Source organism: Apiospora kogelbergensis (assembly GCF_038363985.1).
Source record: "Apiospora kogelbergensis strain CBS 113332 chromosome Unknown utg000005l_segment0_segment0, whole genome shotgun sequence".
Lineage (NCBI taxonomy): Eukaryota > Fungi > Ascomycota > Sordariomycetes > Amphisphaeriales > Apiosporaceae > Apiospora > Apiospora kogelbergensis.
The window spans coordinates 3,087,723-3,103,485 of NW_027117422.1; the positions used below are offsets into that span (position 1 = coordinate 3,087,723).

General features: G+C 52.8%; 6 protein-coding genes across 6 annotated transcripts; 2 read left to right on the forward strand and 4 right to left on the reverse strand.

The window, feature by feature from the left end:
• Nucleotides 1-20: 20 nt before the first annotated feature.
• On the reverse strand, nt 21-1,645 carry PG998_007606 (uncharacterized protein; the record flags this gene model as incomplete). The annotated part of the gene is made up of 8 exons (XM_066874422.1): nt 21-129; nt 181-407; nt 464-497; nt 554-643; nt 712-868; nt 940-1,214; nt 1,263-1,328; nt 1,413-1,645. 8 exons carry the CDS (start codon nt 1,643-1,645, stop codon nt 21-23), a joined length of 1,191 nt encoding a protein of 396 aa, XP_066730367.1.
• A 1,542-nt stretch (nt 1,646-3,187) lies between these two features.
• On the reverse strand, nt 3,188-4,068 carry PG998_007607 (uncharacterized protein; the record flags this gene model as incomplete). Its single annotated transcript, XM_066874423.1, has 2 exons — nt 3,188-3,568; nt 3,667-4,068. The coding sequence occupies 2 exons, from the start codon at nt 4,066-4,068 to the stop codon at nt 3,188-3,190; spliced, it is 783 nt and encodes a 260-aa protein (XP_066730368.1).
• Nucleotides 4,069-5,298: 1,230 nt separating this feature from the next.
• PG998_007608 (glucose-repressible protein) lies at nt 5,299-5,575 on the reverse strand (the record flags this gene model as incomplete). Its single annotated transcript, XM_066874424.1, has 2 exons — nt 5,299-5,392; nt 5,454-5,575. 2 exons carry the CDS (start codon nt 5,573-5,575, stop codon nt 5,299-5,301), a joined length of 216 nt encoding a protein of 71 aa, XP_066730369.1.
• A 2,841-nt stretch (nt 5,576-8,416) lies between these two features.
• Nucleotides 8,417-9,179, forward strand: PG998_007609 (uncharacterized protein; the record flags this gene model as incomplete). The annotated part of the gene is made up of 2 exons (XM_066874425.1): nt 8,417-8,708; nt 8,776-9,179. The coding sequence occupies 2 exons, from the start codon at nt 8,417-8,419 to the stop codon at nt 9,177-9,179; spliced, it is 696 nt and encodes a 231-aa protein (XP_066730370.1).
• Nucleotides 9,180-11,833: 2,654 nt separating this feature from the next.
• PG998_007610 (uncharacterized protein) lies at nt 11,834-12,625 on the reverse strand (the record flags this gene model as incomplete). The annotated part of the gene is made up of 1 exon (XM_066874426.1): nt 11,834-12,625. The coding sequence occupies one exon, from the start codon at nt 12,623-12,625 to the stop codon at nt 11,834-11,836; it is 792 nt and encodes a 263-aa protein (XP_066730371.1).
• Nucleotides 12,626-13,640: 1,015 nt separating this feature from the next.
• On the forward strand, nt 13,641-15,359 carry PG998_007611 (histidine acid phosphatase; the record flags this gene model as incomplete). The annotated part of the gene is made up of 3 exons (XM_066874427.1): nt 13,641-13,797; nt 13,857-13,990; nt 14,040-15,359. 3 exons carry the CDS (start codon nt 13,641-13,643, stop codon nt 15,357-15,359), a joined length of 1,611 nt encoding a protein of 536 aa, XP_066730372.1.
• Between the last annotated feature and the right edge of the window lie 404 nt (nt 15,360-15,763).

Consider the following 15,763-nt stretch of genomic DNA (forward strand, 5'->3'; position numbering starts at 1 on the left):
AAACGAGATCAAAGCTGACATCACTGCCCCAGCTTCAGTCGAATGGTTCCGTCCAGCATCGTATGGTCTCGAAGGCCATATCGCTTGACATTCAGACTGGCGGCTCGGTCACCGTTAGCCGTTTTCAGTCTGACTTTTCGGAACAGACGAAAGCAACGCCAATGAGGAGGGACAACTTACCTCCACTCCAGAGAGCCCACGTTAAAGGAACGCATCGCCCGGATGGCGCCAACTGCAGCCGTGCGTGCCTTATCCGTCTGAGTCGCATCCGCGAGGATTGCCTGTGCCTGGTGATCGAACTCCTGCACGAGGCTCTTGATGCGGATAATACACTCGGCGGCACTGGCGTCGACACTGTGCAGGTCATGAGCCCGGAGGAGGATGGAGTTCAGGTATTCCCCGGTTTTCTGCCTATCATTCAGATTTTACTCGGTTGCAAGCGGCCGGTGGTGAAAAAACTTACGAACTCTCTCTTTGCTGAAACGAGGTCGTTGACTCTGATCGTTGTATCAGCATTACCCCTTCTTGTAAAGGCTAAGCCGGAATGGCCTACAGGAAGTTGATGGTCGCCGCAGTCTTTTTCAGTTCAACCCATGGAGGGCTCCTGCCGACGACAGCTTGGTTGCCAGCTAGCTTATACAGTCTGTGTGCGTGTCGCTTAGTCGCTGGGCTACTCTGGGACAGGTTATCGAACAGGAGATGTTCACATACCCGGAAAGGACTAAAAAGAAACCGCTTCCATTGGCCAACGTCCGCATGTGCAGGTACCGGTCATGAGAAGGCATCTGGCGACTGCTTCGCATATTTGCCTCGAGCTCCGTGCCTTTCAGGTAGACGAACAATTCGTCCAGTAGCAGCTGACGGGACTCTGTCGGCATGAATGAGTGACGCAGACGGGTAGACGTGGCAGTGTAGTAAAAGGGGTTGCCGCCAACTTACCTGGGTCGAACATTTGGCAGCAGCGAGCTGCAAGCGGTTTGAAAGAAGCTATCAGAGTTCGATACTGCAGCGCGGGCTCTCGGGAATCATTCCGAGCCCCATTGAGACCACTCAGCTCAAGCATGCTGCTCCAAACGCTCTTCGCTTCAGAACGGAAATTGTTGGCAGTTTCTTGGCCGGCAACCAGAGTATCAGTGTACCCCTCAATACCCCATGTCCACATGACCAGATGAGCCGAGAACTTCAGTATGTCAAGATCTGCCTCAGGCCAACACCTGTCTGTGTTAGATATCGTCCAGATGTAGGTGCTGAGAGTCACTCACTGAGCCGCGAAATGGGCAACATTGGCCTCGACCAATGACTCACGATGCTCGGGCTTCATACCAAACCTTGAGGTTTTCACATAAGCGATATAGTCACTTAAGCATTTCGACGTTGTCAGTCGGGGGAGGGGGACGGTAGGCTGGACTTACTTCTCGACGCCGCCCAAGATGGCATGCTCAAGGCTTTCCAATGCTGGATTGACGCCCTGGGGCCAGTGCTCGAATAGGAGACGCAGGTTAGGAATGGTCAGCGTCTGATCGGCCAGTTCCTCTTTCACTTCCTCGAAGCTGGGTCGCTCTGGCTGCCTGGTCTCAGATACATGAGGCCCCTCGGCAAAGACATTGGTTAAAGATTGTGTTTCGCCGGCAGTAGAGGCCGACATGGTTACTTGGTTGGGATGGAGTGTTCTGGAGGAAGGGGGTTGGCAGAAAGTACGACAGTAACGAGCTCTCCTGTCGATCTAGATGGCCTTTTATCTTTCTATCCATTCACTGGTAACACCACGCCCGGGCACCAGGTGTTCTTTCTATGGTTTCCAGCGAGTGGGAGCTTGGCCCCAGAACATGCAGTCACGATCCTACAGGCATGCTTCGCCTGAGGGATCACAGAGAATGTACCTCGGGGGTAGCACCTGTCTGCAAATTGGAACTCGGCCATCTCTCAGAAGCCGGTATAAGCAAAAGAAGCCGAATGACCCTCGGGAGAGTTTGGTGTTTGCCTGCAGGCACCCTCGACCTGGTGTGACTCCCGTCCCATAGAACTGGGCCCAATCGGAATGGGCTATTTGATTCGGCCCTCGAGATGTACTATCTAAAGCAAGGGAGTCTTGGTATATGGCGTATGCGGGGAGCCGGGGTGTTGGCGAAATGCATTGCAGTGAGCTCCGGATCATTGGAAGATCGTATCGCTTAATTCCGACGAAGCGTCCCTGGCCTGCACGCTTTGGGGCGGACATGCAAAAGTCAGCAAGTCTCGGGCCAGAAGGGAATGTGCAAGCCTGGAATGAGGCGGCGTGGGGGGTGTATCCGACTAAACCTGTCTGTCAGTGCTACATTTTGGTGTTCCAGAGCCACCAGAGGCTCCGTCACTACGTGTTTATAGCGTCACCGTTACCCCAGTGTCGGCTATTTAACTGAGGCAAACTAGCTACCCGAAATAATCGACATCGTTTGGGGGCTCGGCTTACAGGTCGTACTACGGGCTTCCAGTTGGTGCAAGGCCGGTCACACGCTGCCTAGGGAAGTGGTTGTGACACGACGACACAAGTCGCAGACATCACGAAGATAGCGAATTATCTGGCGCAATCGAATCAGATACTGATTTTGGCCAATTGCAGATGCAGGCGGCCTGGTTTTCCGTATGGTCCCAATCAGAATTGTTAGAGAGCTGGATGGTCACTAATGTAGGTGCCGTGGTGGACGGACATGTCCATCTAGCCATTTACAGCCCACCGTTCTCGTTTGCCCACTATCGCCGGTGGCTTGGATAAACGAGGGTATAACACAACTACGGAGGAAGCAACACGTTACAAAGACGATTCAGCACTCCATACTGGAATCAGGTTCGAGGGGAAAGAGTGTGCCAGCTTCGTGTCTTCAGCTTCTATGGGAGACCCATTCGTTACTACGGAGTATCATCTAAGAGACACGGGCTTGCATGTGGCCTTCGAGAAGAGCCCATATGTGGGCAATCGCATGACGTTCATTCCAGGCCCGTCCAGACACCTGTATCCTCCCCAAACGCGTTGCATCGAATCGCAAACCAGCAATGTAACGAACCGTCCCGAGATAAGACACCGTCCGCCAGGGGACACGACTCGATGGCTAGGCGAGGACCTCACAGAGGCCATAATCCCGCTGGGATTTACAAACGTATCTTCCGCCATTACTGGACCATTTGGCCGTATCCACCCAGTTATTTTCCTTTATCTTGACTTCTTCGAACTGGCCGTCTTGGTCTTTGCTACGAAGGCATCGTTGATACTCTTGGAGGTTTTGCTCTTTGCCAAGAATGCATCGTTGATGTCGTTGGAGGCTACCCAGATGGCGTAGATGGGAATAAAAACCCAAAGCATGTTGAAGAAGACCAGGTAGACCCATTTGTACATAAAGTTGCTAGCATCGAGGTTGATGTTCATCGTCAGCCACTCCGGGCAGAAGGTGATGAAGCCACCGTAGAGCTCCATAGTGGCGACGATGATAACGAGGATGTTGGTGCGAGGGTCCTTCTTGGCGATACCGTAGCAGATTAGGCAAGCCAGCGGGCCGGCGACAAAGACGGTCAGGAGTTCGAGACTGATGACGCTCTGTGAAACAAAAAGGGGTGGTACAGTTAGCTAGATGTAATCTTCTTTTTGCCGGAAGGCTCCGGAAGTGAGAAGGGGCCTGGAGGGAGAAGCCATACCAGATCCGCACCAGCCCATCGTCGGTCGGCCTTGGCGTATACCATCCATAGCTGGGCAAAAGGGCTGTTGCCGCCCGCCTGGGGACCGTAGGCGCGATCGGTGTAGCCGAGGAAGTTGTGTGCCGTGGGTGCCAGCGCCAGCGGGTTCCTAACCCGCGTCACGGGCATGTAGCTGAAGAAGCAGTGGTAGAGAAAGCTGCCCTCAAGGATGAAATGGATCAGTGCATCGAACGCGTGCCATATGAAAAGCGCGCGCCAGCTGGCGGGTGTCGAGGCAGGCAGCACCGAGCGGGATGTGATGTACGCGACGGCCAAGATGGCGAGCGTGGACGCGAGCGAAATGAGCGTGGTCTGGTCGAACATGTCGGCCGGGAGCGAGTCGAGGAAGGATGGGGAAGCCATGGTCTTGTGCGTAATACTGTCCGTGGTAGCTGAGCAACACAAGCCGGGTCAATTGGGAAGGTGTTGGTGTTCTAGCAATGGTTGTCGCCCTCGCTTGCTCGAGTAGCGAGTAGGTTGACTCGGTTTTCAGGGTCCACGCCATGTCTCAGGGTCGGTGGGGCTGATTCTGATTATTTCCGTTGCTAGGTACTCCGTAAATTGCGCCGAGATCGTCCAACATCCGAGCCCGAGTCTTCTTCAACCACCATTGGCTACGTTCTTCGTGACTTTGACTTCCGGCTTCGTCCACGCTCTCGGAATCCTCGATTATCCAAGCACGAGGTTGAGCAGTCAATCGTGTTAATAGTTGTTATTGAATGCCTACTGGGCTTCATCTGGCCATTTGGCATGGCCAACGGTATATCAAGCTCTGCTGTCAAAGCTTCTACGTCGCTATTGGCATTGGCGAGTATGCCACACGCGAATCTTTAGTACAGTTGCCGGGTCTACTTTGTCTTGTCGGCCCCTTTATTCATTTCGCTGACAAAACGCTATATACCGTCTCTCGCTTCTGCTTCCATGATTGCTCTAGGTTGGTCGACGTCCGCAAAATGACATCCTTAATCAAGTAGCTGAGGCATTGGATTTACCTGTAAGGTTCGTGAACCAGATGACCGTTGGTAGTCCAAAGGCCTGTGAAGATGGCAGATGTCATGATCAAGACGTCGGATGGGATATGGCTGGTGACGTGGACACACAGCATGAGAAGTGGTGAGAGATGACCAGCTGACTGCCGTTTCGGTCTGCAATCACAATTGATAAGAACCCAGGGGACGGACCAGTAGAGTCTCTTCCCAAGTTGAAAGGTGCTACGTTAATAAATACTTCAAACCTTTGTTCGCCTCGGTCTGCGCTGATGACAAACTCAGGAAATGATGAGCAAAGAATCCGCACTCTAGTAAATAGGCCAAATGGACTATGGAACAGCATCGTTCGCCAATGTATGGGTAATACCAAAATAAGCGGGTAATACCATAATGAGCATATCACAGGTCGCTCACAAATGTGTTTAAGAGAAAAGTAGATGTGGATGTAACAGCAGCTTGATTCTAAGTCATCTTAGGGGGTATTGAAGTCTGCTCTAGGAATGTTCGCCAGTGAAATCCTTCTTCCCATCCATGAGGAAATGCCCAACGCCTTGATCGTTATCGAGTCCAATTCATCATACAGGTTGGTGATTGAGAGACTGATTTAGTGCTTAGCAGCCTCCTTGTTGACATCAGCAGAAGTGTTGTGCTTCTTCTCGTCAACCTTGTCACCGATGGCGTCCTTGCCGGCGGTGAGACTGTGAGGGCTTGTTAGCAGGTGTGTTGCACAGGTAGTAATCGGGAAGTGAGCAAACTTACCGGGTGGTGGCAGAGGCGTTGCCGTCCTTGGCGACCTCCTTGTTACCCTCCTTGGAAGCGGTGGCAGTAGCACCCTTGACGGTGTCAGCGACGTAAGAGGCGGCGTTGTTGATGGTATCCATTTTGATGGGTAGGTTGTTGTGGTTTGGTTTGGTTGGTTGAGTGTGAAGATTGTAGTGTGATGAAGAGATGTGTTGGTGATGATGATGAAAGAATGAAGTGGTTGAAGGGTGGGAGGAGGAAGGGTTTATATAGAGGGATTGCCGGGTGTTGTTCCAGGCTGGTAGACAATCAAACAGCAGTAGTTGCCTTCTCTACAGCATTAGGTACCTGCCTGCCTCCTTGCCTGCCTTAGATTCAATGGTATGAAATCACTGACTGGACTGAATTCACGAAACGCAAAGCAGCCCCACGCATGGGCAATCACATGGAGAATGGAAATGGCATGGGATGTACGTCATCGTAGTCAAAGGGCCATTGTGTTTCCCCCTCCATCCCTCTGTCACTTCCCCCATGTACCATCGATGATAACCCACATAAAGGAGGGGCATCTTTCACACTCCGCAAAGAAGGACAAACTTGCCCGGAAGTTGCTCGCTTTCGTCTGGGATTTGCATGCGCGTCAAGGACTTTGACAAACATGTGGAACGTGGGCACCTAGCCTGCTCTCATTGACCATCGAAGTGACAAGATGATCGATCTATGTATGTACACAAGGTACATACATATGTAGATGCCATATGTCTCATGTTCGTTGTCGGTGGAGGGGCAAGCATGTACTTACTGTACGTATGTAGTGTGTATGTACGTCATACCTGCGAATGAGCAAGCACCTTCAGCCAAAGAGCCTTTCTCTCACAGACCACTCACTGCCTGCAGTGCTTGTAAGGAGCTGATTGCGTCATGCGTAATTACTGTTTCAATGCCAAACGGTGGCAGTTGCGGGAATTTGTACAACTACAACACGGACTTGCAGCCGGCTGCTTCCCATTTCCCATACAGATTGCCAAAAGCCCATGCTTGGAGCTGTTCCTGGCAAGTCAGACAGGCGACGGGCTAGAGCTGTCAAGATTCCCCACAAGCCAGATCCGCCCGTTTTTGGCAAGGAAGCTTGAGCGACAACCAATCATGGACTCCCCTCCACATGGGTCGATGTGCTTGCAGGTCCAAAGGACAAAAGCTCCGGCAGCTAAGCATTACACTTCTGACATCATAGATACTGGTCTAGCCCGCTCGGAACTGTGGCTCCAAAGCACATCAAAGCCACAGCTTCCCCGCCAGCAACTTGCTAGCTGAACTGTTTTCAGCCATAATGGTCATAGTGGTGTCGCGTGTATCCATACTGCCACAGATCACGTCTTAGAATGAGCAAGCGGGAAATGCGATCGAGATCAGTAGTGGCCTAGAAGTCGCCCATGGACGCGTTGTTCCTCTGCCTGCTCTACCCGTCGATCATGACCCAGTATTCTCATCGTACTTTCTATCTTGCATCATTTCTAGGCTTGGGGTCAGGAGGCCACGCAATTCTGCAAGGAGGAGCGCCACATCCAAGGCAAGCTACAGTAAATGGCTACGGACGGAGCATTTAGTCCGCAAAGCATCAAACAACCGCAGTCTTCATGCATTACATCACGATCCATCCACACAACGCCAAAGGTAGGCAGGCAGGCTGTATCTAGAAGCTAGTTAGCAAAGGCTTCCGGGCACACGGGTAAACACGGTTGCCGTCCAGTAGTACAACGGACAACACCGCTGACTACACTCCGTCATTCCCCTATTCGCTACCCCGAGTGGGTTTTGACAGCGCGTGAGTAACGTAATGGGCACGCCAAGCTTCACGATGCTTGAGCCGGGCAACAATCTAGGCCTTCTCTGGTCGATGTTGACAGTTTGCAGTTATGAGGCTTAATAGGCCGCCTTCGTGGCAAGCTTAACTTTCAACAGCGTTGTCTGGTTTGCTGACATCGCATCAGTCTGGCTCAGAAGCGTTCATTGGCAGCTGAAGGTGTTGTCGTGATCCCAAGATTAATTTATGTAGCACTGTCATAAGCTTGCCTGCTGCTCTTCCCCCCCGTCCATCTACGGTGATCGTACTCACATTGTGCGGATCTAGCCGCAAGGCTTGTCACAAAAGACATGGCCAGCATCAGAGTATCACGAACCAAAAACCTGGGGATGGGGTTTTCCCCAGTGCACACGCAACTTGTTGCTTGTGGCGTGAACCTTTGGCCCATGTTTTTAGGTTGCCGTGAACGTTGTGTCCCTGTCGATCAGCACCTGGGGCCGACGACTGTTTTCTCGGCCATTGACGCCTCGTTCAGCCACATTCCTTGCCAAACAATCACGGCGCTCAGGTTACATACATAACCTTCATGACTACGGTGCTTTTTTCTTGCAATGGCTGAGAAGCGCCCTCTCCTCTCCAAACGCATGGAGACTTGCCAATGCGAGATGCAGAGTCGACTCCCGCTTCTATCATGCAGTTTCGTAGGTGTTGTTGTGAGACCAGCGACATACGAGTGAAAGCCAACCCATTCCTAACTTATTCCCGTCCTATGTGCAATTGGCACCGGACAAGTTTCTGACAATACGTTTTGTGTAATGGTGAGATGCCAGAGTTGTCACCAGAGTTGAGATCGGTCAGAGAGCGTTGTCTGTCCCAAAGCAAGCCTGATGGGATATCTGCTAAATCTTTGGGATGCACTCCTTGATGAGATATATCGTCGTTTTGCCAGCTTCATCAATCTGAGCGGCAAAAACAAGGCGGCTCATATCGAACCCGTCCGTGCATGGTGGAGTGAGTTGGCTTGGCCAACCCCGTCGGAGTTTAGACGAAGATGCAGCTAACGGACCAAGCAATTGCTTGCGGCACACTGAATTGTTGCTCGACTTCAATTCAACAACGATACCATATTTACGACTGTTTACATCTAGCATAGGGTGTTGGAAGAGAACAGCTCAGGATGGGGATTTTCAGGACAGCCTTCAAGGCAGGCCTGTACGGCGTCACAGGTGGCTTGGCCAGTGTTGGAGCTGGCATGTCTTATCTCAGTGCCAACACCTCAATTGAGGACCTGAATAAGGACGATGCCTGGTTCCGCTCCAAAACATACGCGAGATACAACCCAAAAGCGAACCCAGCTCTCCAGGATGATTGCTTTAAGCGCGTCCCGCTGAGCAAGATCCGACCGGAGCTTCGAAATGACGAGGCCGCCTTGACTCTCGACTTCTGCCGCGGCATTTGGAGCCGATGGGGTAAAGTTCCTCACTACCGTTATTTTACCAACTTGGACGCTTGTTGCTGACATGACTTGTTTATAAGGCTTCTGGCCCCAGAGTAAGCTCCATGAGCGCTATGATGCGCCTCCGGGCTCGGAGGACTACACGTGGAAGACGTCGGAGCTGGCTGTCGCCAAATATGAGCCCAGCCTGAAGTTCTCCAACCACTTCGAAGTCGTTCAAAACCAGGGCAACGAGATCACGGTCCGCTGCGGAGGATCTCCGCTGCAGCCCGGGCTGAGGAATTCGGATGGCCTCATTCTCATCAGCGCGCGTATCGATCGCGAGAAGCAGGAGGCCGTCTTCAGCCTCAAGTCGGCATTGTTCGACAGCGCTGGTTCTTACAACGAGGGCGTGGGGCATCCGATCCCACCCAAGATCGTCTTCCTGCACCGTTGGTACGTGCGGATGCTGGTGCAGAGCGGGTTTGGGAAGGTGAAGGCTTGAGATTTAGATCTCCCCACCAATGTATATACCCTGAAGGATTCACACGACGGTATGATCACGTGTGATTCATTGGCTCCCATCTTCAGGTGTCTCGAACTACTCAAGAAATCTCATTGGATGTATTTCGAAATGGGGTCCAAAATTGGGCTCCTGTATACAATCTTGTGATTGGTCACCCCTGCTGACGGCGTTGTGGCACTGCTCGCTCGCAGCCTTCATCGACAGAACAGGTTTATAAGCAATTATTTCTGTGATTGCAATCTGCGTGTCTCTAGAAATTCAAGAGAGTGGCTTTTGAAAGGATCACGGAAACACACATTACTCGTAGGTATATCATGGCCACTTCTGGCTGGGATGGCCCGTCTCTTGGGAGCACTACATTTCAGCAGCTTGAGCTTGGGAAGGATTGCGAGTTGTTTGCAGATTTCGTCTTCGCTGCCTTGACCGTTCACTGGTCGAATGTTGGAGGCAGCGCCACCCCAATCATAGAGTATCTACAATCCACTCTGCCCGCTTCCGAGTCCCGAATTCCGACTGCTTTGGATCTGCTGCAGTGGTACGAAAATCTCCATCTTGTCGAGGGAAACTCTCTGATACCTAGGACGCTCAATGGTTCATTCTTGGATCAGGTCAACGCCTCAAACCCCTCGTGTATCCCTACGGCATGCCAGGGTTTTGTTCGTACTATTGGGCTGGACTCCGATTTGGCAGGCATAGGTGTAACCACCCCGGCCTACAATAGATTATCCACTCACGGCTGCTAACAGTACACCAGAGTATAACATCTTACGTCCTCGGCGCGATTTTAGTGACGATATACGTCATAATATTGAGCCTGCCGCGAAGCTGGGTCGGACAACAAGCGTCGCTGCTCAATCAGATAATCAATGTAGCCCAAGGCTCGGTATACGAACTGTTCCTCGGAGCCTGTATTATATGCCAAGCCATTCAGATCGCCGCGATCCGAGAATCACGTGGAGACTTTATCAACATGAAAGACAAGCCGCGGGACTTTGTTGTCATCACCGCCCTCGTTTCCGTCTTCGCCTTCTATCCCGTACTGCTCCTCTCGCTTGTTTTGGGTGGAGGAAGGTACCGCCGGCGCCGGCGTTGGCTTGTCTACATCGCGACGGGTGTCCAGTATATACTTTGGGCGGCTGTTATCTATACAGCAATCGTCTCCGTTGTACACGTAGAGCGGCCCGACCCGGCTTACACAGCACCGGGGGCCTTCTCTACCGACTGGTTCTCCAAACACACCTTTAGCGATCTCATCGGGGAGCAAGGGACAGCTTTCCAGACTCAACGCTGCCGGCCGGTTCTAGGTGGGGGTAGCGAGGCTATCCTACTTTCTTCCGGTGCCGCCTTTGGCACCGCTATTGGTCCCCTCATTCGGTTAGTTCTGGCGGCCTTCACCTGGGGCCTTCTGTATCTTGGATTTGGGCCGCGATTTGTAAGGTATTCGTGTATTATCGATAGGGCCCTACGCATTTTCATCGCTGTGTGTGCTTTCATTGCTATGTGGGGGTCACTGTGGATGTTGTTGTACATTCGTTGGGCTGTGAATCAGTCCCCTTGGTCGAAAGGTCTGTCGATAAACGAATGGTCCTTCGGCCAAATTCTTTCCACCCTTACTTGGATACCCGTTACGTTGGAGGCTGGGCATCTTGCTCTGTGTTAGTATTCATCCCCGCCGCCGTTTCCCAACAGGGATATGCTGACTTTTGTATTGTTCTGTATAGACGGCACGGAATATGCGTTGAATGCGCGAGTCCCTGAAGATTATAGTGTAGTGCTCTACCAGGGCGAGGAACAGGATGATGGAGTGAGGGCTTGTGCTTGCGGACAGCATACAGGGGGCCATCCAGCTAGCTCTCAGCCATCGTCCGAGTGATGCAGAGGTTTGAAGTTTCATAGCAACTCGATTACATGTAGGCCATCGCCCACCTGCATTTTATACAAATATATAAAACCATACTTCTTAGTCGACGACGTGGTTACAACCACCATTGACGACCAACATTCGTTGGGGCGAGTACGGGGCGGGCACCTGATCTTCATCATTTGCGGTGATGCTGGTTCAACATTGACCTTGGAGATTGAAGACCGCCCAACCCCCCAGGGCACCTGCACACAAACATCTTGGCCTGTACCTGCCTGCACTGAACTACCTACGTACATGTAGTCAAGTTGCAAGCTTCCTTCCCATCGACCAGGGAATCTGGTCTGGCGTAGTTGGCTAGCTTATGAGTTTCGGATTGAATGCTGATTTATTCTTACAGATCACCCACATAGTTGCTTTGGCGGTTCACAACTCCTGCATCTCTTCACACAAGGTACTGTATACTACGTCATGGACGAGGACGCCGCTTGTATCTATACCATGGTCTTTGTCAAAGACTACCATATGACCAATCACCTTCTCTACTGGGCGTGCTGGGAAGAAGATCCGGTGGACTAACACCAGACGCCTCACTCCTAGCACAAAAGACAAGTCTGGTAAGCTAACAAACAATCAACCCCTCCTATTATAGCCAGATCGGATTCCTTGGAAGACTTATTTCCGACTCTTTCTTCAAGATTCTAAATCTGATGTGCTAACGGGACCTAAGTGTCCATCTTTGCTGGTAGAGGACTCATGGAGACGGATATTTCTAGACGTCTTGCAACCTTTCGGCGAAGAATTGCATAATTGGCAGCATCTCCTCCCTGCTATCGGGCATTCCATCGTTGCCCTTCTTCCACTTCACCTCACGCACATCCGTAAACTCGCTGTTCAGTGCCTCCATTGCATCCTCATCGACCGCCTCGCTAGACCTGCCATGACAGACCAAAGCTGGCGTACGGCACTTCTCCCGATTGCTAATTGATGGAATCATACTCGCCGGCAATGGCCCTCCGACTGACACGATTCCCTTGAATACACGCCCCGCCGCGTTATCGCCACCTGTGGCATCCGTTACCTTCTCGTTGTCCCGTAGGCGTGATGCCAGACCGAGAGCCAAGGATCCGCCCTGCCCATAGCCGAACATCAAGATATCACGCGTGTCCCACCCGCACTTCTCGATCAGCACACCACGGATCAGCTTCTGCAGCACAGCATCCGTCGACTTGGTGAATCCAGGGTCGAGTTCCAGCTCTCCCGTCGTGGAAGATATGGTTAGGTCGTCACCCCAGTGGAAGTGCCGCGTAGGCATCTCGTCGTCATCCGACAAACCCAGCAGCGCCGGTGGCAAGGGCGTGACGCCCCGGACTGAAATGCCCATTACACCCGGCAATGCAAGAGTCTTGGCGAGACCGGTGTAGGCCTCTTCGAAGTCGCCCAGGCCATGAAACAAGACGAGAATGGCCGTTGTGGTCTCTGGAACCTCGGGATAAGCGAGCCCGACGGTGATGGCTGGCGCCAGGGACGCGAAGTCTTCTGGTTGGGGGATTCGGGTAGGCATCTTGGTCTTGGCTAGAAAAGTCGAAAACGAACAACGAAAGAGAGTGTGGTGATGTCTTCGTCCGCACCAATGCCGGGAGCTTGAAGGGACTTTCAGGTGTGGTTTACGGCCGATGACGTATTTGTGCGGTGCCGACGCTGCGATGGAGGTTGCAAGCGGGCGAAGGCTGAACGGTGAAAAGCCGTGCAGCGGAGATCCCCCGCCTCCGGGTGCACGCTAACCCACCGTATCGATTATACAGTGTATGTTCGTTTTCGCTTCCAAAAGAGGGCCAACAATATATAGCCAGCACTCGCCATCAAACATACTGGCCCGAGGTCCGGATGCATCCCCGAGTCGAGAGATAACCCCATACAAAACCGACAAGCTGGGTACGCTACTTCCCATGGCCTGCCTCATGGGTTATGGTGCGCAGTGCGCCGAGGACCGCCGAGGACCGCTGAGGATCATGCCGGCAGGGGTCGCTGTGCACGCTTGAGCCCCTTAGATTAGCCCCCGCACGATACCACCCGCTTTGGACTCAATTTCCGATACGCATCTTATCTTGCTGTACAACACCACAAACCAGAGGTGCTTGCCCTCCCACGTGGCTGTAATGTTGTCCTCACCGGCGAAGATGGCAAGAAAATGTTAGGTATGACGCTGGCTGTTCCCTGGTTGGGAGATTCGGTGCCAATTCGATTTTATGCAGACTATCGGTCTAACAACTCGGTAGCGAGAGTGTGCCGTGCTGCCCTGCATTTGCCTATACTTCATGTACACGTGCAGGAAATGCTGGGGTTGCCATTGACGCAAACATGCTGGCTGTCCGGCTCCTGGGGAGCATCTCCAAGGATATTGGTGGAACCGAGTCATGTTACCGCTGCTCTCCGTGGTGACTTTAAAGATGTCGGCGATTCCTATGTACTGAGAAATCTGGCTTGCTCTTCTCCCCATCGTGCCTGTTTGTTATAGGCGTCCGTTCTTTTGATACTCAGCTGCGCCTGTCCTGCTACTACTTTGTCTATCGATAGTCATGGTTGCGTCCTTGCTCATCGGCGCGTCGCTCGTCGTTGTGGGTGTTTCCGCCGCCGGTCAACCGCTCGCTCCAGCCCAAGACATTAACTTGCCTGCTGGTGCCAGCGCCGCAGAGCCTTTGAAGTGGCTGGGTGCCAACGGCCCGTGGTTTGCTGGTATGTGAAAGCCAGGTAGTTTGGTCTAGCGCCATACGATTTCTGATTTAGGTCTTTAGGCGACGATGTGAACGGCGTCTCACCTCATGTCCCCGAGGGCTGCTACGTGGACCAAGCTGCCTACATCTCGCGTCATGGTTCTCGATTTCCCGACCAGGGTGCTTATAATGGCTGGGTCAAACTTCAGCAGAGGGTTAGTCATGAATATCCCGGGCATTGGGGTCCTGCTAACTCTACAATAGCTTTCTGCCGGAGGATATACAGCCTCCGGGGCGCTCTCTTTCATGCCGACATGGAAAACGGTCTTGACAAACCCCTCCAAGCAGATTGCCATGGAGAGTCCCACGGGAGTCAAGGAGGCTCAAGACATGGGATACCAGCTACGCACAAGATACCCTGACCTGTACAATGACGGGGACGATTTCATGGTGTGGGCCAACAATTACACCCGTGTCCTCCAAACTGCCAAAATGTTCATCCGTGGCTTCTTGGGTTGGGAGTCAGACTCTCTTGGCAGCGTGGTTTCCGTCAGTTCAAAGGGCTTCCCTGGAGGCATTGGGGACTCTCTGGCGCCCTCTGATATGTGCCCCAACTTCGCGGACAATGAAGGAAGTGAGGAACAGAGTGCCTGGAACAAGATCTGGATACCCCCGGTCCAGGCTCGCCTTAACGCCTTGATCAATGGCAACCTGACCCTGACTGCCGACGACGTCACTTCGATCCCCTATCTGTGCGGTTACGAGAGCCAGATCACTGGTCGTCTGTCCCCTTGGTGTGACGTCTTCACGGACGATGAGCTCAAGGCGTACCAGTACTCAAACGACATGCGGTACTTTTACGGCGTCGGTCCGGGAACCGACCTCAACAAGAAGATGATGACTCCATATCTCGACGCACTGATGGGACTTTTCACGCAGGGCCCCAACATCACGGGCACCCAGGCCGACGGCTCTAGTTTCGATGTGCCAAGGCTGCTAGTATCGTTTTTGAACGATGGCCAGCTGACCGAGCTTGTTACCTCCAGTGGCGTCTTCGACGCCCAACCTCTACTCTCGCCGACGGAGAAGGATGACAGCCGACTCTGGATCGGCTCACGCTACGTCACTATGAGAGGCACCATCGCTTTTGAGCGCCTGAACTGCCGCGCCAAGCCCAGCAGTGGTCAAAACGGTACCGTCACCACGACGCGCGGAGCTGGCTGCCGTCACAAGGCAGCAGAGCCCACCACGCTGTCGTCGATGACGCGAAACGCCGCTACCTCGATCACTAGCAGCAGCATTGCGGTTCCGACAGTCACCGGTGCGCCTGTCCAGCAGGATGCCACCTACATTCGCATTCGCCTGAACGACGCCGTCTACCCTGTGCCCTCGTGCCAGAACGGGCCCGGCCGCTCATGCCTGCTTGGCGATTACGTCAAGTACATCGCGAACAAGTACGCGGCCGAGGGCGACTGGCTTGAGAACTGCGCGGTCGCGGCGGGGGCCGGGGCGCCGACCAAGGTCAAGGGAGCCTCTTTCTACACGGATCTAAGAAGCCCCTGGCTGCAGACTGTCAAGCCGTGAGGAAATGGTGGCTACTAGTGATACGACAGATAGTAATGTTTAACATGTCTAATTTAGATGCAAGCACGATCAGGTGGCACATATTTCGCTAGTCGATGGAATGAGGTCCGCATGTATCGCCGTCACTGCTTCCAAAAGAAAACACCGTGGCCAACGATGTTGAGTAGATATTTCTCGCGCTTGTGGATTCCCCGTGACCAATCTTGGTCAGCCCAGCATGTGTTCGATGAATGCTTTGTGTAGTTGAAGTGTTCTGGGTGGACGAGGTTGTTGTGATTGGGGGGTTACCTTAGGCTGAGATTAGCGTATCCCTGCAATTGGAACACTGGAACACTGCAGGTGGTGGGTGGCCTAAATGCCCCAAAGCTTAGGTACGTGCCAACAATAATCTCCGGTGAAACATT